The sequence below is a fragment of the Thalassophryne amazonica genome, chromosome 6, assembly GCF_902500255.1.
Source record: "Thalassophryne amazonica chromosome 6, fThaAma1.1, whole genome shotgun sequence".
Taxonomy (NCBI): Eukaryota; Metazoa; Chordata; class Actinopteri; order Batrachoidiformes; family Batrachoididae; genus Thalassophryne; species Thalassophryne amazonica.
The window spans coordinates 79,749,691-79,776,858 of NC_047108.1; the positions used below are offsets into that span (position 1 = coordinate 79,749,691).

General features: G+C 42.6%; 1 protein-coding gene across 1 annotated transcript in view; it reads left to right on the forward strand.

The window, feature by feature from the left end:
• Positions 1 to 26,000, forward strand: part of LOC117512486 (NUAK family SNF1-like kinase 1) — a 60,207-nt gene extending 34,207 nt beyond the window's left edge. Inside the window, exons 3-7 of the mRNA XM_034172575.1 lie at positions 161 to 312; positions 3,499 to 3,564; positions 14,829 to 14,948; positions 24,208 to 24,340; positions 24,455 to 26,000. Coding sequence (XP_034028466.1) covers positions 161 to 312; positions 3,499 to 3,564; positions 14,829 to 14,948; positions 24,208 to 24,340; positions 24,455 to 25,638 — 1,655 coding nt within the window. The 3' untranslated portion in view covers positions 25,639 to 26,000. The remainder of the gene's footprint in view (positions 1 to 160; positions 313 to 3,498; positions 3,565 to 14,828; positions 14,949 to 24,207; positions 24,341 to 24,454) is intronic.
• Positions 26,001 to 27,168: the final 1,168 nt, after the last annotated feature.

Here is a 27,168-nt window from a genome sequence, read left to right on the forward strand (position 1 = left end):
ATGCACAAATGTCTGAGCACTCTGGACCTTTTTTTTTTTTTTTTTTTGGCTGCACAGTAATGGAAATTTGGCATCAACACTCATACAAACCTTTGTGTGTGTGTGTGTATATAAGATATTAATACGTATATTGAAATGTCAATGTGTGTGCTGTGCGCAGTGTTTGAAAGCCGGGACAAAATAGTGATCGTGATGGAGTACGCCAGCAGGGGAGAGCTGTACGATTACATCCAGGAGAGGAGGAAACTCCCAGAGACAGAAGCCAGAGGCATCTTCAGACAGATCACCTCTGCTGTGCACTACTGCCACAAGGTTTATACACACACACACAGCAGTTTTCCCCAATACATCCATTCTCACACTTATATTCATTATCAGATCTATTTAGCACCTACTTTGTGATACAAGTGCCTCTGCCACGTTTCAGCATGTGTTGTGCAAAATGCAAATCTGGGACCAATGTTGTTTTCAACACTTGTAAGCAATCTTTTTATTTTTTATCAATTTTTTTTTTAACAACACTCGCTCATTAACACATTTAACAAAAATGTCATAATCTTCCTTCCTATAACCAAGTTAATTTTAAATCATGCCAAAGAAACAACTTCTTTGTTGCTTTGTTAAAGGGGTTTTGTACTGTGTAAACTTCAGAGGTGTAAAACTCCGGCTTCAGAAAGTAAAAGCCCAGCCACATATTTGTTCCATCTTCCTAATAAACCATCTGATTGTAATTAGTTCAGCTCTTCAGGCTGATGAATGAGCTAATTATGCACAGGTAGGAGCAATACATGGGAGGGTTTTTACTTTCTGAAGCCGGAGGTTTACACCGCTGGTAAAATTGTTTTGATTCTATATCTAACAGTCGCATATGTTTTGGGTTTTCCTGTTAAAAATTCCTAACTTTCCACAGTTCTAGACCTATTGATGTAGAAACCCTCCTGCTATAAGCAGAATTTAGACCTGAAAGGACTTTTTTTAGACTTCCGTATCATATGTAACTGAAGTGCACATATATAGTCTCAAGCTTTCTCTGTGTGACATACCCACTTAATCTGTTCAAGAGAGATTGCTTTGATCAGTGACTAATTTCTTCCTGCTCCATGCCTTTTCAGAGAAGGGGCGTGTCCAGCAGCAGCTCCTTTTCATTTAAGCAACAACACACAAGGTCATTTGTTAGAGAGCTGGAATTGTGTGTCTGTGTGTGTTTAGATATAAACTTTAATGTTGTGTCTTTCTGTCAAGGTGACATGGTAGACCATGTCACCTTGACAGAAAGACTTTATAATATTGGCATTTCTGAGCAAGCTATAGGCTGGTTTTCCACAGTTAGATCTCAGTGTGTCCAATTTGCTGAGTCTTCCTCTGCCTTCGTCCCTGTGTCAAAAGGTTCCATTCTGGGACCACTGTTGTTTTCAACACTTGTAAGCAATCTTTTTTTTTTTTTTTTTTTTTTTTTTATTTATCGAATGCTTCTTACCAACGATACAGTCATCTATTGTTCTTCCTCCTCCTCAGTAATCAAAACTCTGGAGCACCTTAACTCTGTCTTTGATGTTGTTCAGGCCCACTTAACTCAAACTAGTGTTAAATGTAGGGAAATCTAAATGCATGTAGTTTTCGAATGGCAAAGAACAATCATCTAATCTTCCTAAGATCTCAACAACTCAAGGTGTTGAAATTGAAATAGTCACATCATACAAGTATTTAGGTATCATCATAGGAAAACTCCCTCAGTCAGTGTGGCTGCTTTTAAATGTTTTTATGATGGTATTTTAGAAACTGTACCCATATGCCATGCTGGCTGAATGTTGATTTTTTTTTTTTTTTTTTTTATGCTTGTTGGTTTTTTATGCCTTGTTGGTCAGGTCATTCTTGAAAAAGAGATTTTTAATCTCAATGAGGTTCTGACGTGGTTAAATAAAGGAGATAAGATCTGATTTAAGACGCATTGTAACCATTATTAGCTTGCCAAAATTGTGTATAAGACCCATTTAAATCATCTTAACAGTACTGCATTAGGATTAGGGGTTATTATTAATAATAATAATCATCGTCATTATTATTATTATTATTATTGTTATTATTATTAACAATTACTGTTTTATTAGAGATGAATCTGGCAACAATTTTTTCCAGGGTCTCCTAAAAAACATGTGACAAAATCATTTCACTCTAATTCTGCAATGGCTAATCTGAAATGTGGTTGTTTTTTTTTTTTGTTGTTGTTTGTTTGTTTGTTTGTTTTTTTCAGACATCAAGATATATGTGAGGAATTTCTTCTGATTTAGTTTGAGACTGATCCAATGAGGATGTTGCTTACAAATGAGCAAAAAGGGAAACTTGTGGAATTTTACTTTGAGACCAAGTTGATCGTACAAACCCAATGACAATATCAGTGTCATTTTGCAGTTAGAAAAGCTCCAGACAGAAAGACAATATGCAGGATTATAAAGAAGTTTCAAACTGATAAAACTGTTCACAGTGTTATCAAAGGAAGGAGATCTGGCCGAACCAGAGGAGTGGTGCACGTACTGAGCACATCTTTTGAATGCCAAAACTCTTACAAACTGAGGTGAAATTAGAAATGAACACCAGAGATAAAATTCCCCGAGATATACTATAAGATGACATTTAACAGATATCAGTATACAAAAGCGCATAGATTTTCTACAGTTTTATTTTGAGACACCCTGTTTTTTGAGTGAGTCACAAAGAGAGATTAAGCCTTCAGGAAAAAATCTTTAAATGGTCAGTCACACCCCACCACCACGACCACCACCTCTTTCTCCAAATCAATTCAGAAAATTTTTAGAAAAATAGCTAATCAAGGATTAATTTGTCTATCATTTGGTTGTCTTTCCCTTTTTGTCCTGCCTTGCATACATATCGCATAGACGTACATGATATACTGTGCACAGGTCATGGGTCATTTCCGCTACTTAAGTGTTGAGAAGAGGATGTGATTAAGGAAAGAAAGGAGACTGCTCTGGTTCCTTAACCAGACCCTGTAGGAGAACCTGACAGCAGCACGGCTTCCTGGGTGGCCGTAGTTATCTGTAGTTGCACTGTCTCCCTGTATAAAGTTCTGCCTATACTCAACGTCTGCAAATCACTCGATGAAAAATGTGATTGCAGCCTCGGCTTCTCCTCGTCTTTGTTGGGATCCACAACTGTCTACACTCTGTGGCCCCTCATTGGCTCCCAGGTGCTTAATGCCATCAAAGGATCAAATCACATCTCATCAGATGAATGAACCCAAACAAAGCACTTCCTCATGCCTGACGGTGATTAAATGGTCTGAGGGCCTTTCTCAAGGTCCTCTGATAGAGATCTGTGACGTGAGGCCTGACTGGAATGCTAATGGTTATAAAACAATAAATGGCAAATACCTTGTGAGCCACAGGCTGAGTTTCTAGTGTAAATGTCAGAGGCTTCAGGCGGAGAGAAAGCATCAGCGAGACAGTGCAGGGGACTCACGTGTATCTGCTCTGTTTCCAGAACGGCGTCGTGCACCGAGACCTGAAGCTGGAGAACATCCTGTTAGACCAAGATTTGAATGTGAAGGTAAGGATGATAAAATGCATAAAACCTCTTTAGAACACTTTACAAACAAAAAAGAAATGGGTCTCAACATAATGGGATCACACGCAGTACATGAGATATACTTATTGATCTCACAGTGGAGAAATTATGTTTACACTCCAGTTACCTCAGACAGCAATTAGTCCACAATTATTACTTGTTTACTGTAATAATGGCACACATCAGAATTAAAGACAGCACATACACATTTGACATTGTTTATGTGCACTAAGTTTGAAGAAGTCCGTTATCCGAATTAAGGCTAGTGGGTGAAGGTCACACAGCAACCCTGAGATGCGCCACCGTCGGCTTGGGGGCGAGTAACGGGGGCTGTAGCTAAAACTGCACCGCCCCCACAGAAGGGGAAAGAAGTGACGTGAGCAGACACCGGAGTGGGGAGTGTTGATGGAGGATAGGAGGTGGGTGGGGGGAGGGAATGGAGCATGCTTCAGCCCTGTGAAAAGCAGTTTATTGTCTTTGTGAGTTGAGATAAGAAACAGCCAAATGATCCCCAGGCCGAATAAATTCCTCAGGAGGAAAAACAGTCGGACAATTTGACCTTCAGGCTTGATAAGCCTGTAGTGTTATGGTTTGAGCAATGAAAAACACTTTTTAACAGTTTCACTTGAATAACTGGACTTATTTTTCTACTAAGGTTTGAACTTTGAGAGTGTTTACACAGGAGAGAAAAGTGAGAAAATGTGTGTAGTGAGGGGTTTTACAGCCTTAAAACAGCTATAATAATTGTAAAAAAAAATAACGCTGACTACTTCACGGAATTCACCTATCACGGGCAACTCCCGCGATAAACGAGGGACCACTGTAAATCCTCGACATCCTCAACGAAGACAGGCGCCAAGCATGCAACACGCCAGGAATTCCAGGAGTCGAGAACATAGCCCGCAGGATACGTTCCATCTGGGCAGATACACTGAAAAAAGTGAAACACAGTGCACTTCATTCAAAGTACTTATTTACATTGGTCTAATGGAAAATTGTGGTTTCCAGTTTAAATCTGCTGGAATCACTTTACAAAATCCTAAATATACATTGTGAGAAACTAAAAAAATTAGCTGTAACAAATTACATAAATTTTTTTAAGTTGATCCAAAGTAGCATTTTTTTCAGTGTAGGATCCCCGGTCCTGACCTTCTTGTAGAAAGAAATGATGTCAATAGTGTTCAGAGACCAGCTGATCAATTCCATGGTTAATCCAATAGTAGTCCAATAGATCCAGAATCCAGTATAATTTGAGGAATTCACAGTCTGATGAAGTAGGGACTTGAAGGTTAAAGCAGAGAACAGAGATAAGGCAGAGTGGAGGAGATGTGACCGCCCAGCTTGGGACTGTGATGACATTGCTGTATAAATTTGTTTTTGTTGTTAGTGTGTCATTGAAAATCCACATTTTTAATTTCTAATGTTAATTGAGAATATGCATGAAACGTTTCATATCATGTTGTGCACTTTACTTGTGCATTTTTAGATTCCACAGACAATATGAGATAATATTTGATAAATAACACTGGTAAAAAAAAAATATATATATATTGCATGGACTTTGACAACTAATTTAAGGTTATTTTGGGGGTACTGAATCCAAATCTGAGCTCAGATGTCCTCTGTCACATCGCATTTTTTTGCAGTCTGTCATGATTGGGCCTGTGGGGCTTATGGTATGTTGTTGTTTATTGTCTGTCTCTTACCTTTTGTGCTTGGGTTTTGGTGGAGGGACTTCTCTTGTCTGGTGTTGGGTGCTTGGTGTTGGGTGTGTCTCTCCTCTTCTCCATTGCTACTTGCCACACCCTATTCCTGAACCTTTCTCACACACCTGTCTTGTATTTCTTCATTATCATTCCTATATAAGTCACACCATTTTCCTTTTTCAGTTGTGAGATTGTTGTGTGTTGTGCCTCTTTCAAGCGTTTGTCCTCAAAGTATCCTTGTCTTGTTTTGCTAATCATGTTTCAACCTGTCTGCCTGTTTTTGGATCCTGTCTCTGCCTAATGTTTCATTACTGTTGCTATTTTTGGACTGACTGTTTGTGTACCGAACCCCGCTTGGACTGACTTCAAACTCTGTTAAGCTCAATCCTGAATCCTGCATTTGTGTCCAACCGGTGCCGTTGAGCATGTCACAATTTGTATGTTCCTTATTGATGGATTATGGAAAAGTTGCTCATTCACTCATGAGTTTGACGCCACTAATCCTGCACAAAATCAGCTTCAAAAGCATAGTTTTAAAACCAGGTTCACGAAATGTGAACAAGAGTTGTAATATCATTTATGGTGGCAAACAGGTGTGCAAGACTGCAGCTTTTGCTTCAGTGCTCAATAAGAGAAATATGTTTTCATATCTCAAAAATGTGATGTGATTGGGAAAAGCTAACACCAGATTCGGATTCAGCGCCCCCAAATTGCCCAAAATCCGCTGAAAACTCCATGCAAGAAAAATCGTGTTGACTAGTGTAATTGATAAATATTAATTATAAATTAAATAAATAATAAATATAAATATTACATTTCTCCATGTAATGTGGAGTTGCGTCAGGAAGGGCATCCGGCGTAAAACTTGTGCCAATTCAACATGCAGATCCACCTTGGATTTGCTGTGGCGACCCCAAGTGCAATCAAGGGAGCAGCCGAAGGGACTTACTATTAATTAATCAACATTTCAGCAACTAAAAGGAATGAACTCATCAATTATGCTTTGGCAGAGGTTTTGCAGACTGGATATCCTTCCAGATCATAACTTTCCCAATTTATCCATAAGCGGGACCAGCACCAAGTTGGACTGTCCTTGATCTTCTGGTGGCAGATTTAGCATAAAAGCTCATAATGTTCAGCACATTTTAATGTAAATTATTTGATATTAACATGATGGAGAGTTTGTTATAACAACATTTTTATGTTCTCATGCAATCTCTAGCCTACTACCTTGATAGAGCTATAGACTATAAACCTATATTTTATGTATTTCCGTGTTGACCTACACTTCAAAACCAAATAAAATAGGGATTATGTTTTTTTCTTCTCAGATGTAAGTCAATCAATATCCTAATATATATATATATATATATATATATATATATATATATATATATATATATATATATTAGCCATGTCCCGAGGTGAGGCGAGATGTCTTGTTTACTATCAGCTCCCTCGATAGTGCCTAAGTTGTCGCCATTCTTTCCGTAACACAGTAGGAGTGGCAGCTAATCACAGCAAACTTTAGTGATGCTGCTGCAGCTATTGCAAGGATTTCAACTCACTTCCCGTTCATCTGAGTGTGCAAAAAATTAAGTTATGAATTAAACACATGCATAGAATAGAGCCTTTATTGTCACTGTATTGGATTTTCTTGCCATCTTTTGCACAGAAGGAAAACAAATAGTATGTTTCGAGCATGCATTGGTGCCAGTGGTGGGCACAGCTAACCAAAAAGGTAGCTTCAATAACAGATAATCAGCTAACTGAAAAGTTATCTTTTACAAAGCTAAACTGATAAAACACCCAAAAATGTATCAGAAGCGACAGCTAACCAATAACTTTTAGTATTGTCTCCAGTACACTTGCAACTACTAACAAGCTGATTTTGAGTTTTAACACCAATATCACTTCTGGTAGCATTAAAGGTGACTACAGTCCCAAACAATGAGTCAGCACTTCTGTCTTTGTGCATCCTGCCCACTGCTGGAAACTCCTGTTTACTACATAGCTTGCAACAGTGAAGCAGTGAAGCAGCAAAGCTCAACTCTACTCAATAGCAGTGTCGCTGTGAGGCGGAGGTCTTGGAAAATGAAGCAGTGCTGACTTATGGTTTTGATTTATAAATAAAATTAATACGGATAGAATAACTCCATTAATGTCAATTCTGTCATTTGTACAAAGTTAAAATATAACACATATCTTTTAATGTTAAATAATGCACTAATTCTGAAGTTTTGTAACAAACACAGACAGATGTCAAAGGGATTATGGGTAAATAAGCCTCCGCTAACACTGATTGGTTGACTCATTCATTCTATGTAAAAACAACACATTAATGTGAGTTGTGTTGGTGTTTACATGTAAATGTGCTTTTGTAAAATATAGCTTTTTTTATTTGTAAAAAAAAAAAAAGCCATTTGCCAAAAGTTCAAGTTGTGATTTGACAACCATCTGATATAACTGGGGTCAAAATAAATAGAGCACTGCCATCTACTGGTGTCCAGATGCTCATACTGCCATGAACACTACTGTCCAGTAGATGGCAGTAGAGACCATGAAAACGTGCCAAAACAAAATTCCAGATAATCCGTGTCTGCTACGTTTAAGATGTGTGGAATTTAATAAACGCAAACTGAATTTCAGACATATATGTCTGAAATTCAATATATATATATATATATATATATATTACTCTGGAACAAAGATGACAGGCAGTGTTTGACATAAGCAGGACTCTAAAAAGCAAACAGGAATCGATTGCAATGGTTCCAATTGGAAATAATGGAGAAGGAACCTGGGCTTCTTCTGGCATTTATCATAAAACAAACACAGTAACAATGTCTATAAACCCAGAGAACATATTCACGAGAGTTTTAGGCACAATATACAAAGAGTTTAATGCTTATGTCCTTGTGGAGCCTGATCAGAGCGTCTCAAATGCATTTCTACTGTCGTGAATACATTGAGATTACCCATAATGGACCCAGCATGTCCACACTTAAAACCTTCAAAATTAGTGCATTACTTTAAAACTAAAACATATATCTGCTATTTTCACTTTATAAAACTTCAGACGTGACATTAATTTAAACGACTTGTCCGAAATTAGTTTGGTTAAAATTTTAACCATATGCCTCTGGATGATGTGGGTGATATTGCCGGCATATCAGTATGGGGTCAAAAGAAATGAGCTATTTTTCTTTTCTGTGACCAGTTCTCCTTTGCCTGCAAAGGATAGAGTGGTTTCTTCTGGAACCAGCTCTCCTCTGTTTACAGAGGATAGAACTGCACATCTATTACAAAACGTTTAGCAGGTAGGTACTCAACTGATTTTAGACTTAATAAATGTAACTGTTTAATTTTGTTCATCTGCAAAAATATGCTGACGGTCTAAAAATTATTGGACCAAAACGGAAGATAATTGGTCTGATGATGGTTTTTAAAGTTATCAAATTTGAAAACATTAGCTTCGATAATTAGCGGTTAGCAGATTAGCAGAACTATGCCCACCACTGATTGGCGCACATCGTTTGCACAGTAAATATAATATATGATTAAACCACCACTAACCCAGTGCCAGGTTCAATTGCCTTATTAGGTTATTCCTCCTCATATATGGGAGCTGTGTGCGATCACAGAAAATGCACAGAATCTAGTGACAATCATGCCAATCTGCTTATTCTAAGTCTGTCTATCTCTCAAAAGAAGTCACGACATTCAGTTTTGTCAGCAGCTCTTCATTCATCCGCTGCAGTCCTTGGTTTCATCACAAATGCCTTCTTTCCACTGCACCTGCTGCAGGAAATGTCCAGTACTATATTTAATGATGTCTGCATAACTTTGGCTTAAAAATGTTTAAAAAGCAGGCATATCCAGACATATTAGGTCAAGTGTTAGCCTTGGTGATGTTTCAATGACACAGTGTCTTGTAGGAGGGCTAAAAACAGAAATAGGGATGTACCCACCAGGCATCCAAGTCAAAAACACACACATTCCTGTTTCGCTCTGTGCGCTGTGTTTTATTATTATATTTCATCCAGCCAACTCACTCAGAACATGTTTTTATTTATGTCAGTGCAACAGATGATGCTTGGCGTCAGAGCTTATCACTTCCAGCGGCGTGCACTTCAGCATGCACAGTGAGCAATTTTGGATTCTTTCCCCTGAAGAACATAGTCGAAAGTCTGTGCAGATGGATGTTTGCAGAGCAGCAGCATGAAGACTGTGTCAGTGTCTGATAGAAATCACGTCAGGGATGCATTAGATTCTTGTGTCAGGTTGGGTGAAGAATGGCATGTGGATGTTGCGGTGTGCTTTCAGTTGTTGCTTGAACGAGTGTGCTGCTTTTGCTTTTGACTGTTAATAGATAGTGATATTTCTCACAGTACACAGAATGATGACAAGTGTTGTATAAAGTACCGGAAAATCACACTTAAGTAAAAGTACAGATACCCATTTAAAAAATGACTTTGGTAGAAGTTCAAGTCACTGATTGAAATGCTACTCAAGTAAAAGTTTTAAAGTATGTAGTATTTATTGTACTTAAGTATGACAAGTAATGTATAACTAAATGTACTCAAGTATTGAAAGTAAAACGGACTGATTGTTTTTTTTTTTGTTATAGTTTATCTAGGCTTGTAAATGACTGGTAGTATTAGTCAAAATACTGAAAATTGTGCACATCACACACAAACACTTCAACAAGGTTTCAAAACCTAAACAAGAGTAGGCTACTCACTAGGTGTTCACAGGAAACAGTTATTTATTTCTATATGTATTTATTTATTTTCATTGTTACATGGTTTTATCTTTTCTGTTGTGTTTTGTTTCATTAGGTTCTTTTTGTATCTTTCTCTAAAATTGTATTGTAACATTATTAGTCTATTATTATTGACTATTATTGTCTATTATGTAGACTATTATTGTTGTTGTTGTTATAAAATATGAATAAAAATAAATAAAAAAATTTACAATTTGACTCTTTTACAACAACGAACGCTGAGCCATTAATTATACAGAAAACAGATCAACACAAACGTGCTGATGCGAACAGCTTAATGCTAACTTTAACATTGAAAACACCATAGGCATGCTAACGCGTTAGCATCGGTCCCGTTTTTAAGTTATAAAATACATCTATCAACTGTTTCAGAAGACCATAACAGGTTGGTTTAACATAAAAATATTAAATATTACTCACAGACATATGCTCTTCAGGGTTTTAGCGGGAAAAATTAGGTTAAAGCGAAATTAAACAATCAATCCACGAATCGTAGATCGAAGCACTGCTTCGACCTGCGAATCACTGCTTCGATTGGTTCAAGGTTCAAAGCAAAGCCGCGCTGCAGAAAAGTTGATTACAGTCGCTGCAGGTCTGTAATCAATGTAGAGAAATTAGCATTTTCCTGACAAACACCCCACAAGTGCGCAGCTGCAAAAAAGCCTACCGGACCTGCCTCATGACAAATCGGCCTGACTTCGTTGCAGTCACTAGTAACCAGTGGTGTCTCTGGGTGAAAACATGACTTTTTCGTGTGTGTGTGTGTTTTGTTGTTGTTGTTGTAACGAGTAACGGCATGGCGCATAGAAAATGTATCGTAGTAGAAGTATGCAATTAAGGTCGGAAATGTAGTGAAGTAAAAGTGAAAGTAAGCTGAATTAAAATAACTCAAGTAAAGTACAAAGTCTCCCAAAACGTACTTAAGTACAGTAGTGAAGTATTTTTACTTTGTTACTATACAACACTGATGATGACAAGTGTCAAAGTCGGGGTTGGCTGACATCGACCCTATTGTTCTTTGCCATTATCTTAGGGTGGTCTGTTATTGATGATTTTTGATACCCAGTTGTCTACTTTTTTGGCACACATTAAATAAATAAATCATATGTCAAATTGGGGCCTGAAAATGAGTGTTCTTGGTGGTAAAAGTAGCATTGTAGAGCATGTGAGTAAACAGGAAAGTTTTTTTTTTAATTTGTGACATTAGGATACATTGTGATCCATACACCATGAGTAATTTGATTTAATTGATACAGGTGAGGAGTAATACTGTGTGAAAGTGGTACAATATGCAGTAATCCAACCCAGTCTCACGGCAAGTCGTGATTCAGCAGCACGAAATATACATTAATCTATTGGTTTGTGATATTGTGACGAAAAGCATCTCATTGTCATCACGGCAGCACAAATTCATTCTAATTCATTCTGTGATGGCTGCACAACATTAAAAGTGAAGCGGGGGGTCAGGGTGGTTCTGGTTAGGGTTGGGGGTAGGAGTAGGGTTAGTAATAATGAGTTAAAAAAAAAAACACCGTCGCGAAAATATGACTCATTTCGTCATGGGAGCACGAAAAAAAAAACGTGAGACTGGGCTGAGTAATCAAGACCTACACTACAGCAGAAGCCTCCTTCTGATCCTCTGCAACATGAAAGCCATGAAAAGCCTGTGGCGCTATTCAACAGAAGTCAGTTTTAAGATGTTAATAGAGACGTTTTGCTTTTTGCTAAAGTGTGGGGAAAAAGCAGAAGTAGTGTAGTACGCCTGCCGAAAACCAATCATGTAATGGGAATCGTAGGTACTCCTGTGTATTCGGAAATGTTCGTTTACGAGGTCTGTTAGAAAAGTATCTGACCTTATTATTTTTTTCAAAAACCATATGGATTTGAATCACGTGTGATTGCATCAGCCAAGCTTGAACCTTCGTGTGCATGCTTGAGTTTTTTCATGCCTGTCGGTTGCGTCATTCGCCTGTGAGCAGGCTTTGTGTGAGCAGTGGTCCACCCCTCTCATCGGATTTTTATTGCGAATAAAATGTCTGAACGATTTGGAGCTTTGCTGCATCAATTTTTTCCAGAAACTGTGAGAGACCTCCAGGTGGTAACCATTCGGAAAATTCAAATGGCTTTCAGGGACGATTTTATGGGGATTACACAGATTAAGGAGTGCTCCAGCCGGTTTAAAGACCGCCCACAATAAAAATCCGACAAGAGGGGTGGACCACTGCTCACACAAAGCCTGCTCACAGGCGAATGACGCAACCGACAGGCGTGAAAAAACTCACGCATGCGCACAAAGGTTCAAGCTTGGCTGATGCAATCACACGTGATTCAAATCCATATGGTTTTTGAAAAAAATAAAAAGGTCGGATACTTTTCTAACAGACCTCGTATACTCGTAAGTGGATATAAAATAAGAGGTAATATGAATTTTTCCTACTATATTAAAAAAAATCTAGCCTAATTTCCTCAATTTTGAAATGAGGATGGAAACTGGGGCCAAAAATTGTCAATGGGAGACTGCATTTAGATGTCAAGAATGCAGAACTGTTCTTGACATGGTGAGAGATACTGTTTGCAAACAACTTATTGATTACAGCAAAAACAGAGAAACTTCAGTGAAAGCAGCTTTAAAATTGAAACCAGTAGCCTTTTATTGTGGACAGTCTAAGGCACACCTGTGCACTAATCATGGTGTCTAATCAGCATCTTGATATGGCACACCTGTGAGGTGGGATGGATTATCTCAGCAAAGGAGAAGTGCTCACTATCACAGATTTAGACTGGTTTGTGAACAATATTTGAGGGAAATGGTGATATTGTGTATGTGGAAAAAGTTTTAGATCTTTGAGTTCATCTCATACAAAATGGGAGCAAAACCAAAAGTGTTGCATTTATATTTTTGTTGAGTGTACATACGAGTAATTGTGGCAGCACATGCTGCCACTGGAAAAGATGAGGTGCATGTTTATTTCTGAACAAACAAAATCTATTCATTGGTCAATAAATTAACCTTGTATTGCAATTCTGTGTGCACTTGGCAACTTGGCACAGCGCAGCTGTTTATCTGGACAATATTGCATCTTGTGCTCACACAGTAGCATTTTTAGTGCTCAGTAAAATGTAGCTTCATTAAATATCTCGCACTGCTTCCACCAGAAATGGGACAACTTGTGCAGCACTGGACAGCTGAAGCTTCCCTCCGCTACATGGATAGAAGTGTGCACGCTAATGTGTGCACTGTTATGTGTTTCATCTGTAATATGCTGTGAGGCACGATCACATTACACTGTGTAAGGCCGGCTTATCAGACCATTTTTTTAGAGACCCTAAACAGTGTTTAAAGAATGCATCACAGCATTGTCTATGGAATGTCTTTTTTTTAGCTTCAGTATTTACTCTGCTCATCAGCAGGGGTAAATAATAAAAACAATGTAGTTTCACTGGTGCGTGTGTGTGTGTGTGTGTGTGTGTGTGTGTGTGTGTGTGTGTGTGTGTGTGTGTGTGTGTGTGTGTGTGTGTGTGTGTGTGTGTGTGTGGACAAGGTAACTCAAAAACGGTTGGATGAATTTCCTTTAAACTTGGTGGAAATATTTATTGGATAGATTTCTAGATTTTGGAGTAGTTTGGTCAAAGGTAAAGATCAAGGTCAAGAAAATCATGGTCCAAAAATGAACTTTTTGTATATCTCAACAACCAAGAAGCTAAATATTTGTGATTGACTTCACAATGAAGTCATATATCACATACACAGTCAAAAACACCATTACAGGCATAATGTATATTTACTTGTACATTTATATTGTGGTGGAACAATATGTGTAGAGCATGTAGGGTACGTGTCAACCCTCTGATATCCTTCATCAGTATCTGTTTTTAAGACATCCTGTGACATTGCACTAAACGTTAGAACATCTATTAATATCTTGTTTGCATTCAGTCGTGATTACAAAACCACTGAGAAACAGTGTATGGACAACGTAGCGTCCTACAATAGCTCCTGGAATTCCTGAGCACATTTCTAAGAGTTGTTTTGGAGAAAGACCTAGTGTGTCTGTGTGTCCTCTGCAGGGATTCAGCAGTAAGGAATGTGTCTGTCAATGAATGGAAACACGCGAGGGAACATTGCACAAAATAACTTTAGTGCCAAGACACAATTTAGACGCAGCCTCATTATTATTGTTATTGTACATACATCATCTGAGCTGGACTATATATAGTATGTCAGCTTCCTTCTGTGAGGTCTGCTTTTCTTCCTCTGTTCCATGGAAGTAAAGCTGTCGTGTGGAGTAGTTTTAAGGCAGCGGGGTGCACGTTAATCTCTTCAGATAGAGAGGAGTCTCAGTCTGTCTGCTTACAGGCTTCGAAGCTTAAAGCGATTGTTCCGTTACATGACTGCGAGCAGCCTGATGTTTTTGGCCCTGTGCTCTTTCCTCACTCACACTTGTACTGGCGGAGGCTCAACATACCTATTTTAGGGTCTGTTCACAGAAGTATTGTGTTTTTGCCACATGGCTCGATGAACCATACCTACTCACCGCACAGGAATTTGTTTTTTGTGATACAGGGGATGAGTGATTTACATTTTTTAAGAGGTTTAGTGATAACCAATCATCATGAAGGCCCACAGCAGACAGTCTGGGCTGAGAGTTTATGTGATGGCTGTATTAGAAGCTGTAGCAGAAAGGATCAATGATCCCCCCCGCCACAACCAATGAAACCATTAATTTATCTCCTGTCTGTGTCTCTCTCTGCAGCTGGCTGACTTTGGCCTATCCAATCATTTCCAGAGGGGCACTTTGCTGCAGACGTACTGTGGAAGTCCACTCTACGCTGCCCCAGAGATAGTCAAAGGACTTCCTTATCAGGGGCCAGAGGTAGGCCAACACATGACCGTCACCATGTATGCTAACAATAGACAGCAACCCTTATTGCAACAATGCAATGCAACACATGAACTATTTAATTCAGAATGTGTTGAACAATACAATGTTGCCCAATTTTCCTTCTCTGCACTTTAGGTGTTTATATTTAACAGTTGAAAAATACATAAAATTGTGCACCTCCTTTTATCGAATGAAAGTGTGAATTTTGTGAACACTGCTATGTGAATACATGTTCATCAGGGTTTCCGAAATACACGCAATTGCACACACACACATATATGGCTCACAATATGCTAAACCGTTATATTACACCTGAGGTACTTCATGAATGTGTTTATTAAATATGGATTGTTGAATAGAAATGTTTGTTATTGTTAACACTAATGTAACTAATGTATATATATAATACGCATAATTTGAGTGTATTTCGTTGCTCATAAAATAAAGAAAAATTGAAATGAAGTTTGGAAAATCCACTTTTTGTCATCACATATTATAACACGATTGGACCTCACTTTTTCAACCAGGTCATATTTTTTTCAAACCAACCTCAAGGCAGTTGCATTGTGCATTAGTCAATAGAAAACCCATGAAATGAAAAATTAAAAGTAAATAAAAAGCACTTGAGTCAATTTTAAGTACAAAAAAATGTAATTAAAAATGACCCTTGCGGACGTTACGCCATCTGTCAAAACCAAGTGGGAGATATAGATGGTTAAAAGTAGCATAAACTATAGCTAACATTTACACTTAGATGGGCATTCTACTTTGAAATATGTATTCTCTGATATACATCGTCAATTTGTATAAAAGATACACGTATTAAGAAATTATAACAAGTTGAAAACAACCTGAGAATTGTCCATCAAAAATAACATCCGCAAGGGTCCATACTCTTATTAATTTCACTTTTCCATAATGGAAAAGTGAAATTTTTTAAAGTTAATAGTTAATGAGTTATCTTGAGCTTTGTGGTTTATGAAAGAAATATATGTGTACTACAATTTCAAACTAGTTTGCAACAAAAACATGTAACTTGAAAAATTGACCTTTGTGTTACACTTTCATAACAGTTTAGCATATTGTGAGCAATATATATATATAGACTAACAGTGGCTTTCACCTTCTAAAATGCCACGCTGCATGTGAAAATACCCTCGAAAATCCCGATCTCTGAGTGTAATAACCCTATAAAATTCAATCTAGTGCATAAGCCAATTGGCTCAATCATCAAGCCCCTCACTCATTAACGCATCTTGATCTTACCAGCTGTCACTTGACAGCAGCGCAAAGTTAAACACTGCCGCTGACAGGCATCAGAATCTGACATCCACTCCACAGATTTTGACTAGTAGAAAAAAAAGTTTAACATTAGTGTGTAAAAAAACATAACAGGTTTTGTTATTCTTCATGTGGTCTGAGTGATGGTTTGTGAGACAGCAAGTCTGTCATCATGTAGCGTATGAACAAGGGTTACTAACTAGTTTCCTGTGGGCCTCATTTGGCCCAATCTCCTTTTGTGTGAACATGCTTTAAGGCCCCTTCACACATAGTGCAAAGTTTGGTCAAAGTGCGCATGAAGCAGAAATCTTGTGGAAAATGTGTAAAATCGTCCCTGCCTCGAACGCCTCGTACACCTGTTGCTTCAACTATTTGCACACACCAGCGGCTGAAAGACAGAGTGTGCGCTGTGTGAACCCATCAATCCCTCTCGCGGCAGGTGTCAGCCAAATTCCAGCTGACATGCACGATCATCTAACACCGCTCGTTTGGCACTTAGGAAATGTGTGGCCATTCACACTCTTGGCATGACAACAGTCTGCAGACAATCACTGTTGTGCTGGCAGTGACATTTGTCTAAGTTCCCCACAAATGTGGCTTTGGTGTGTGTGCTGAACTGACAGGAGGTGTGGTCGCTGACAGAAGTAGCTGTGGAGATCTATCATTCTGGACATTCCAGTTGGACAACACGTACTGTGTTTGGACAGACATGGACTAACAACTGCCCACTGTGATGCACATGTGTCTGTTTGCTGTCATCACATGGACATAAATAAAACCATATACACTATGGCGATATATATGCTGTGGGCTGCAGCGAGCATGTGTGCGCTCCATCGCTGCAGCCCATTGACAGGCTGCACCCAGGCTGAAACGGACTGTCAGATCAGAATATGCAGTGGGCGATCTGACTTTCATGTCACCCACGTAAGCTCTGTTCCATATGATGCCAGTTCTGGCTGTGCCAGTTGCACACACACCAGCGGATTTGGACATGATAAGAGCGAACTGCTTCTCATTCATGTCATTTCATGACTGCATGTCTGTTACCAGGCTTCAGGCACGAGAGGGCGCTGCCGCCACGGGCACAGCCGAGGGTGACAGCTGTCACTCATTATCTCTTGACAGCTGTCACCCATCTACTCTACATCATCTCACTCCATAAAGACCGGACATCATCTCCACCTCGTTGCCGAGATATCATCTACCTGTGAAGGTAATATCCTCAGCCAGAAACTAACTGTGTCCTAGTCTGAATTCATTTTGCAGCTGCTTTCCTGTGGAGTGCCTTATCAGTGAGGTTGGCGTAATCCGCGACGGCTTCGCTTCACACCCCAACCAGATAAGTGTTTGACAGGAGCTGCACGAGTGTGTGTTAGAGGTGGAGGTGACTTTCCACCTTCTGACTGTTTTTGTTACTGGGTGTGCACACACCCACGTCTCACTGTTTGTGCTCCTCGCCAGCAGTACCAGATCCGACAGTCGGGGACGGTGATCACCTGGGAATTCGGGACTTGGCAGCTCCAGTATTCACCGGGTTCTGTGGCGGTGGAAATCGTGTGGTTCCGGCTCTTCTCAGGACAGACGTCTTCTATCCTCGAGCCTGCCCACACGTCACTTTTGTGGATTGACTGCTATCAGATTCTGAGATTGTCTGTATATTCGTTGTGCACATTCACAACATTAAATTGTTACCTTTTGGCTCATTCATTTGCACCCCCTGTTGTGGGTCCGTGTCACTACACTTTCCCCAACAATGAATGTGAGCTACAGATCTGTGTGCTCAGATCAGCAACGACATCGACAGCGGGCGCCGTTCTTCCTCTTCCGCTCGCTGCCTCCGCTACACTCGCTGTTTTAATGCGAAGCGGCCGGTACACCTGTTGCTGCAAGGACAGACTTCTTGCGGCAAAATCCACAGCACCGCACATCTCGGCAATCGAAGCCCCAGAGCTCCATGGATGCTGAGAGAGGTTTATGTATTTTTAATGACTGGGATTCTTTGCGGGTCTCGCCTCCATATCCCGCGATGGTACCGGAGGCAAAAGACAGTAGATTTTCATTGCGACACCACTCAATCAAACGGGCGTATGAAAAAGTCCCCCAAAATAATTTTCAAGCACAAATAAAAGAAATGTGTCCTCACCAAACGTGCCGCAAGACAATATGAAGTTTTAAAAAAGTAGATCCTTCCGTATAAGACAAGAAAAAGGTGCAGATGCAAACTGACATAAATCCACAGATTACAATTGGCGCAATGCATGCTGGGAGAGGGTCTTGTCCATGACATCTCGGCAGCGTCCATGATGAGAGGGACAATTTGCGGAGGGCTAAATGTTAGCTGTAAATTTGTCATTTTCAAATGAAGATTTCTCCGTTGAATGACAGATCTGCTGTTGGGGAAAGTGTAGTGACACGGACCCACAACAGGGGGCGCAAATGAACGGTCAATAGATGAGCCAAAAGGTAACAATTTAATGTTGTGAATGTGCACAACGATGATACAGACAATCACAGAATCTGACAGCAGTCAATACACCAAGGTGACGTGTGGGCAGGCTCGAGGATAGAAGACGTCTGTCCTGATAAGAGCTGGAACCACACGATTTCCACCGCCACAAAACCCGGAGAATACTGGAGCTGCCAAGTCCCGAATTCCCAGGTGATCACCGTCCCCGACTGTCGGATCTGGTACTGCTGGCGAGGAGCACAAACAGTGAGATGTGGGTGTGTGCACACCCAGTAACAAAAACAGTCAGAAGGTGGAAAGTCACCTCCACCTCTAATCACACACACGTGCAGCTCCTGTCAACCACTTATCTGGTTGGGGTGTGAAGCGACGCCGTCGCTGACCACACCAAACGCCAATCCCACAGATAAGGAAACACTTACAGGAAAATGGCTGCAAAGAAGTTCAGTCTGTTAGTCAGTGTTTTCAGTTTAGCAGAGAATTACCTTCACAGGTAGATGATATCTCGGCAGCGAGGTGGAGATGACATCCGGCTTTTATGGAGTGATGAAATGAAGATGGGTGACAGCTGTCATGAGTTGATGTGTGACAGCTATCACTCCCGGTTGTGTCCGTGGCGGCAGCGCCCTCTTGTGCCTGAAGCCCGCACTTCAGGCTGGACGCCCTCTGGTGGTGGGCCAGCAGTACCTCCTCTTCTTGCGGCCCACACAACACACAACACACACAACAGGCCCCTCAACGGGCGCCTCCTGGCGCCTGACCAGGCTTGTCCGGGTGACGTCGGTAGAAGTCGGCCAGGAGGTCCGGGTCCAGGATGAAGCTCCTCTTCACCCAGGAGCGTTCTTCAGGTCCATACCCCTCCCAGTCCACCAGATACTGAAACCCCCGGCCCTTCCGACGGACGTCCAGGAGCCTGCGAACCATCCATGCAGGCTCCCCATCGATGATCCAGGCAGGAGGCGGTGCCGGTCCGGGAGCACAGAGGGGTGAGGTGTGGTGTGGCTTTATCCGGGAAACATGAAAAACTGGGTGGACCCGCAGTGAAGCTGGGAGCTGGAGCTTCACTGCGGCCGGACTGAGGACTTTGAGGATCTTGAATGGACCAATATACCTGTCCTTGAGTTTGGGTGAGTCCACTTGGAGGGGGATGTCCTTCATTGAAAGCCACACCTCCTGCCCAGGCTGGTAAGCAGGGGCCGGGGAACGCTGGCGGTCTGCATGGGCCTTAGCCCTCATCCGGGCCTTCAACAAGGCAGAACGGGCGGTGCGCCACACCCGACGGCATCTTCGCAGGTGGGCCTGGGCCGAGGGCACACCGACCTCTCCCTCCACCATGGGGAACAATGGGGGCTGGTACCCCAGACACACCTCAAATGGGGAGAGGCCAGTGGCAGAGGACACCTGGCTGTTATGGGTGTACTCAATACAGGCCAGATTGTGACTCCAGGCCAACGGGTGCGCGGATGTAACACAGCGGAGGGCCTGTTCAAGTTCTTGGTTGGCCCGCTCTGCCTGTCCATTCGTCTGAGGGTGATACCCGGATGAGAGGCTCACGTTGGCCCCCAGTTCTCTGCAGAAACTCCTCCAAACCTGTGAGGAGAACTGAGGACCATGGTCCGAGACAATGTCAGTTGGTATCCCATGCAGACGTACGACGTGGTGGACCAGGAGGTCTGCTGTCTCCTGGGCCGTAGGGAGCTTTGGGAGGGCCACGAAGTGGGCCGCCTTGGAGAAACGGTCCACTATCGTGAAGATGGTCGTCATGCCCTGGGACGGCAGGAGGCCCGTGACAAAGTCCAGGCCAATGTGAGACCAGGGGCGACGAGGCATCGGAAGCGGTTGCAGAAGTCCTTGTGTCTTGGAGTGGTCTGCCTTGCCCCTGGCACAGGTGGTGCAGGCCTGGACATACTCCCGGACGTCGGCCTCCATGGACGCCCACCAGAAGTGCTGCCGGACAACTGCCACGGTCCTACACACCCCTGGATGACAGGAGAGCTTGGACCCGTGACAGAAGTCCAAGACTGCAGCTCTAGCCTCTGGTGGGACGTATAAACGGTTCTTTGGTCCAGTTCCGGGGTCCGGGCTCCGTGCCAGGGCCTCCCGGATGGTCTTCTCCACGTCCCAGGTGAGGGTGGCCACGATAGTGGACTCTGGAATGATGGGCTCCGGTGGATCCGACAGCTCAGTCTTGACCTCATCTTCATGCACCCGGGACAAGGCATCCGATCTCTGGTTCTTGGTCCCGGGGCGGTAGGTGATTCGGAAGTCAAAACGCCCGAAGAACAGTGACCAGCGGGCTTGCCTGGGGTTCAGCCGCTTGGCGGTCCTGATATACTCCAGGTTCCGATGGTCAGTGAAAACCGTGAACGGCACAGACGCTCCCTCCAACAGGTGTCTCCACTCCTCAAGAGCCTCTTTCACCGCAAGGAGTTCTCGATTGCCGATGTCATAGTTCCGTTCAGCTGGGGTCAACCTGCGAGAAAAGTAGGCACACGGGTGAAGAACCTTATCGGTCTCTCCGCTCTGGGATAGCATGGCTCCTATCCCTGAGTCAGAGGCGTCCACTTCAACCACGAACTGGCGGCTAGGGTCGGGCTGTACCAGAACTGGTGCAGACGAGAACCGGCGTTTCAACTCCTTGAACGTGGCTTCGCACCGATCCAACCAGGTGAAGGGGACTTTTGGAGAGGTCAGGGCTGTCAGGGGGCTAACTACCTGACTGTAGCCCTTAATGAACCTCCTGTAGAAATTTGCGAAGCCGAGGAACTGTTACAGCTTCCTACGGCTTGTTGGTTGGGGCCAATCTCTCACCGCCGCAACCTTGGCCGGATCAGGGGCGACGGAGTTGGAGGAGATGATGAACCCCAGGAAGGACAAAGAGGTGCGGTGAAACTCACACTTCTCACCCTTCACAAACAGCCGGTTCTCCAACAACCGCTGCAGGACCTGACGTACATGCTGGACATGAGTCTCAGGGTCCGGGGAAAAGATGAGTATGTCATCCAGATATACGAAGACGAATCGGTGCAGGAAGTCCTGCAAGACGTCATTAACCAAAGCTTGGAACGTCGCGGGGGCGTTAGTGAGGCCTGGTTAGATCTGGGCTTGCAGATTTACTTTACTACATTCAGAAGGATCTCATGTGTAAATGTAAGTCATTTTTTGTTCAAAAAAATCTGACTGCATTTTTTTCAATGCAGGTCTCCTTTAAACATCGATGGAAAAATGTGTGTACACCCTGAGAAAATTTTGCTTATATCCAAATGTATTGTTTCAGATCAACTTCAATTTATTTCATTTTATACAGCACCAAATCACAACAAAGCTGCCTCAAGGTGCTTCACACAAGTAAGGTCTAACCTTATCAACCCATAGAACAAGCACACAGGTGACAGTGGTAAGAAAAAAAACCCCTCAGATGATACTGAGTTAGAAACATCAAGCAGACCAGGCTCAGAGGGGTGACCCACTGCTTCAGTCATTCTAACAGTTACAAAGCTGAAGAAACAGAAAACAGGAAATCAAAACGACATTAAAAAAACAAGATGCATTTGATGAGAAGACCATGTAGGCATTTATGCCACAGGAAGGGGTCATCCAACAGTCCTCATGCTATCAGTACTTGAGTCCATTCTAAACGCAGATTGCAGTGTGTGGCATCAGCTTGAGGCATGACATCTCACAGTCAGTCCAGCACCCTGTGGTATCCAGCAGACAATCCTATGCGATGTTATCCATACCTCTGACAAAGAGAAAAAGAGCAGAATCGGTCAGCCGGAAAAACTACACCTAAGGTATACGAGGTCTGTCTGAAAAGTAACGGACTTTTTTATTTTTTTCCCAAAACTATATAGATTTGAATCATGTGTGCTTGCATCAGCCAAGCTTGAACCTTCGTGCGCATGCGTGAGTTTTTTCATGCCTGTCGGTTGCGTCATTCGCCTGTGGGCAGGCTTTGAGTGAGCACTGGTCCAGCCCCCTCGTCAGATTTTCATTGTCAGGGAAATGGCTGAGCGACTGCCGCTTTGCTCCATGAAAATTTTTTCAGAAACTGTGTGAGACAGCCAGGTGGAAACCATTTGGAAAATTCAGATGGCTTTCGGTGAAGATTCTATCGGCGTCACACAGATTAAGGACCATTACAACCGGATTAAAGACGGCCCACACCGGCGGAGGGCGCGCCGCGCTCTGAGCGGCCATCGACAGGCTGAAACAACCAGATCATTTCAAAGTGAAGGCTGTGTTGATTTGGGACGTTGTGTGACTACCAGAGAAATTGCAGAAAATGTGGACATCAGCACTTTTGCGGCACATTCCACTGTTACAGGAGATTTTGTAATGAAAGACGTGTGGAGGAATTCGTGTGTCGGGACGGAGCAACGCTGTGCGCCACACCGAAAATAAACTGGGCATGTATTGTAGGCCTAATAACATTAGTCACACCAAATCCAGATAGAGTACAAATTCCTGTTTAATGATGTACAGTGGTCCCTCGTTTATCGCGGGAGTTACGTTCTAAAAATAACCCGCGAAGTAGTCAGCGCTATTTTTTACACTTATTATAGATGTTTTAAGGCTGTAAAACCCCTCACTACACACTTTTCTCAAACAGGCATTAACATTTTCTCACTTTTCTCTCTTGTGTAAACACTCTCTTTTTTCTTCTGTGCGAGAAGATTATAAACAGACACACGCAGAACACAATGCGCGGCTCTCCCTTCACTCACTGCCTCCGGGGGTACGGATGCGGGACCTGCAAAGAATCCAAGTCCTCTCTCAGTGGCCACGGAGCTCTGCGGCTACGGTCAACATCCGGATCAAAACAGCGAGCGTAGCCTCTGGACCTGTTGCCAGATTTGGCGCAGTTCCGCACAGCAGGCGGTGATTTTTATATATATATATATATATATATATATATATATATATATATATATATATATATATATATATATATATATATTTTGTTAGTCAAGAGAGGTGGCGGATCACGGATCCAGTATAAATAGCTGGCGCAGCCAACGTCAGAGGTTCCGGAGTGCGCGTCCGAGGTTCCGGAGCACGCTCCAGCTTGGTCCCCCTCAAATTAAGCCCTGCTCCCAGGGGAAAAAATCTATGGAGAAGACTGTAAATGTATTGCTTCATGTGATGTTGAGTTGTGGTTGAAGTATTGTTGCATTAGTACACTCAACCTCATGGTTGCCATATCCAAAAACAAACATGTCATTGATGTCATCAGATGATTGTTGAATTAACATTAGCCAGGGTACACACAGAGAGACCAGAAACGGTAGCAAACAAGTAGGAAAGCAGAGCTGAATTACATGACACCATCTGTCATATTTAAATTGCAGCACACTGAGATTATGACACACAAGTGAAGGACAGGTGGGGACATACAGTGGCCAAGTAATGAAGACCAGCTTCTAAAACAAGCTGCTAGTGGAGAATGTACACAACAGATGTGCAGAATCCTTTGACAGATGTGTTTGTGTGCACTAGGTGGACTGCTGGGCGTTGGGTGTGTTACTGTATGCTTTGGTGTACAGCAGCATGCCGTTTGACGGGGCTAGTCACACCACGCTCAAAGAGCAAATCAGCAAAGGTCGCTACCACAAACCCAACCACCCCTCAGGTAACCTCTTCCAGCATCCTTCATTTCTGTCACTGCTAAATGTACCTCATGCATCAAAGCTTTAAATGTTGTTGTTCAGTTACTATAAATAATGAGTGACACTGTTCCCTCCAGATGCCTGCGCTCTTATTGACTGGTTGTTGACAGTAAGTGTGGATGAGAGGGCCACGATAGAGGACGTGGCCAACCACTGGTGGGTAAACTGGGGTTACGAAGAAAGCGCGTGTGACTGTTCTCTATCTCCATGCCAAGACTCCCCCTCCCCTCTGCTGGCTCGCTACATCGACTGGCAAAATCAGGTCGCCGCTAACAATAACATTACTGTTGGTGCTGTCTCTGACACCTGCTGTCCACCTCACATCTCTTCCAACCCCTTTTACTTCAGCTTACCGCAGAAGGAGGATTGCGGTGCTGGAAGGGCACATGGAGGGATGTCAAACCTTAGGAAGTCACGCAAGGAGAATGCCATCTCACCTCAGACAGTATTGGGAGCTTGTGGTGCTTCTTGCCCAACAGCACCCTCTTCTGCTGTGGATAGTTCATCTTCAACAATTGAACGGAAGAAACCTAAAGGGATTCTTAAACCCCAGAGGAGTTTGGACTCTGTCTTTCAGAACATTCAGAAAGACAACCCTCTCTCCCAGCCTTGTAAAAATGCTCCACAGACTTATCGGACACAGACCCTTGCCCACGCACACACTGACATCCTGCCCACCAGTCTGCAGCCTCCCTCAACATTCAGTCAGCCCTCATCAAAAATGCCCAAAAAGGGGATACTAAAGAACCTGTGTTGTGGTGAGGCACGTTCTCGCTCATCCACAGAGGGAAGGGGTTCTGCTACAGATCTGGGTGAGAAAGACAGCAGTGATGCTGGATATTTGTGCTCCTCAAAACCGGCAGAGAAAAGCCCTACTATGCGCACTGAGGCAGTCCGGAGAAGGAAGGGAATTCTAAAACGTAACGGCAAGTTCTCTCGCAGTTTGGATCTCCCCGGCGAGTGCCACTCATTTCCCTGTTCAGGTGCTGCAATCTTTCCAGAAGCCCTACAGCAGCTCCTCCCGGCCACAGAGGGCGCCGACGACAGCCACAGCCGCCCTTCTAGTGTGGTAAGTGAAGACAGCATCTTCTCCTCCGATTCATTTCACCTACTGGACCTCAGCGTCCAATCACGTCGCAGGATTTTTTCCAGCGGTTTGCTGCACAGAGCCTGCAGCTCTGAGGATGATCCGGAGCAGCCGAGAGACAAAGAAGAAACGGAAGCGTCGAACAAAATGCTAACACGAGCCAAGGAATTATAGAGACATTGGAGCATGTTTTCTGCTCACAATTAGTGCCTGACATCTGGAAAAGAAACTGTTTTATCTGGAAGGGTATGAGCACTTGTACTCTGCGAAAATATTATTCTCGCGTCAAAGTATAATTTGTATGTTGAATGATGTCACAACTACAAATGCCTAAATAGGATTCAGTATCTGATAAAATGTAGAAATAGGACTTGAGGACTCACTCTGACCTCACACGCACACTTTAGATCTCTGTATTGATGAGCCTTAAGCCTGGGTCCCACCAAATAATAAGCCATGAATAATGAGCCACACATGGGTGTGTCAGCAATTATTCGAAGAATGACCCACGTTTTCATCTATCACGTATCCGCTACTAAGGCACCTCGATGTGCCTCTCTGTACCCCGCATGTGCCACGTAGCAGCCTCTAGTGAGCCATGACCGACCAGTCATTAGAGCCTCGAATGGCTCGCATCAGCCACGCTAAGCCACGTACTGCCATGATAGCGCCATGATAATGCAGTGTTGGCGCACGTTTAGGCATGAGTTTGGTCCAAACCTCCAGCCCTCCCACACCTGGTCCCTTTAAAGTGTGGGTTTTCAATTCACAGCAGCAGTTAAAGATGTCACATTTTTTAAATGCAGACCAAATATAGATGCTCCAGTACTGACCCGTGGTTGTGCACTGTGTGCCAGGCTGCTGTCCACCTGTAATGCACCAGACCAGCTTGAACCAAACCAAGGGTTCCTGGACAATCACCTCTTTGCTCCTCGCTGGCTCCGCGGCTCGCTGGCTTTATTTCTTCTGCGGCTTTAAACACACACACACACTGTGATCCCACTTTTAACTTTGTGTTCGTCTGTTTATTTCTGCAAAATCGCTCTTTTGCGCGCGCGTTGCTGTTCTCTATTCATGGACAACCGCCTCTGTGCTCCTTTTCACTGGCTTCCTTCTTGATGGCTTTATTTTTTTCCCTGGCTTTAAACAGTCATTTTCACACCGTGATCCCACTTTTAACTTTGTGCTTTTCCGTTTATTTCTGCAAAATCGCTCTTTTGCGTGCGGTGCTGTTCTGCATACACAGTGAGGTGGCTGCTTTAATTACATACACCTGTGCATCACTTTCAAAAAAAAAATTCTTTATTTCTTCCGCAGCTTACAAGTCACTGTGATGCAACTTTTAACTTTGTGTTATGTCTACAAAATCGCTCTTTTGTGCCCTCTCCTTCTGTTTGGCTGCACAGCTCTGCTCTGCTTTTAGTGGCTTCACTGAAGTTATTTCTTCCACGGCTTTAAACTCACATCCACTTTCATGCAGTCATCCAAATTTTAACTTTGTGTTTGTCCAATATTGACTGAAAAATCACTCTTTTGTGAGCTGGCGTTCTGCCTAAATGCTCGTTTGGAGCGTGATGAGTCACTGCCTCGGTGCACACACAGCGGAGCTCATATGATCCATTAACAAGATATTAAATCAACTATAGACATACTTTTACAGCTAGGAACTGTTTTATCAAGCTATAAAAACATTAAAAATAGTTA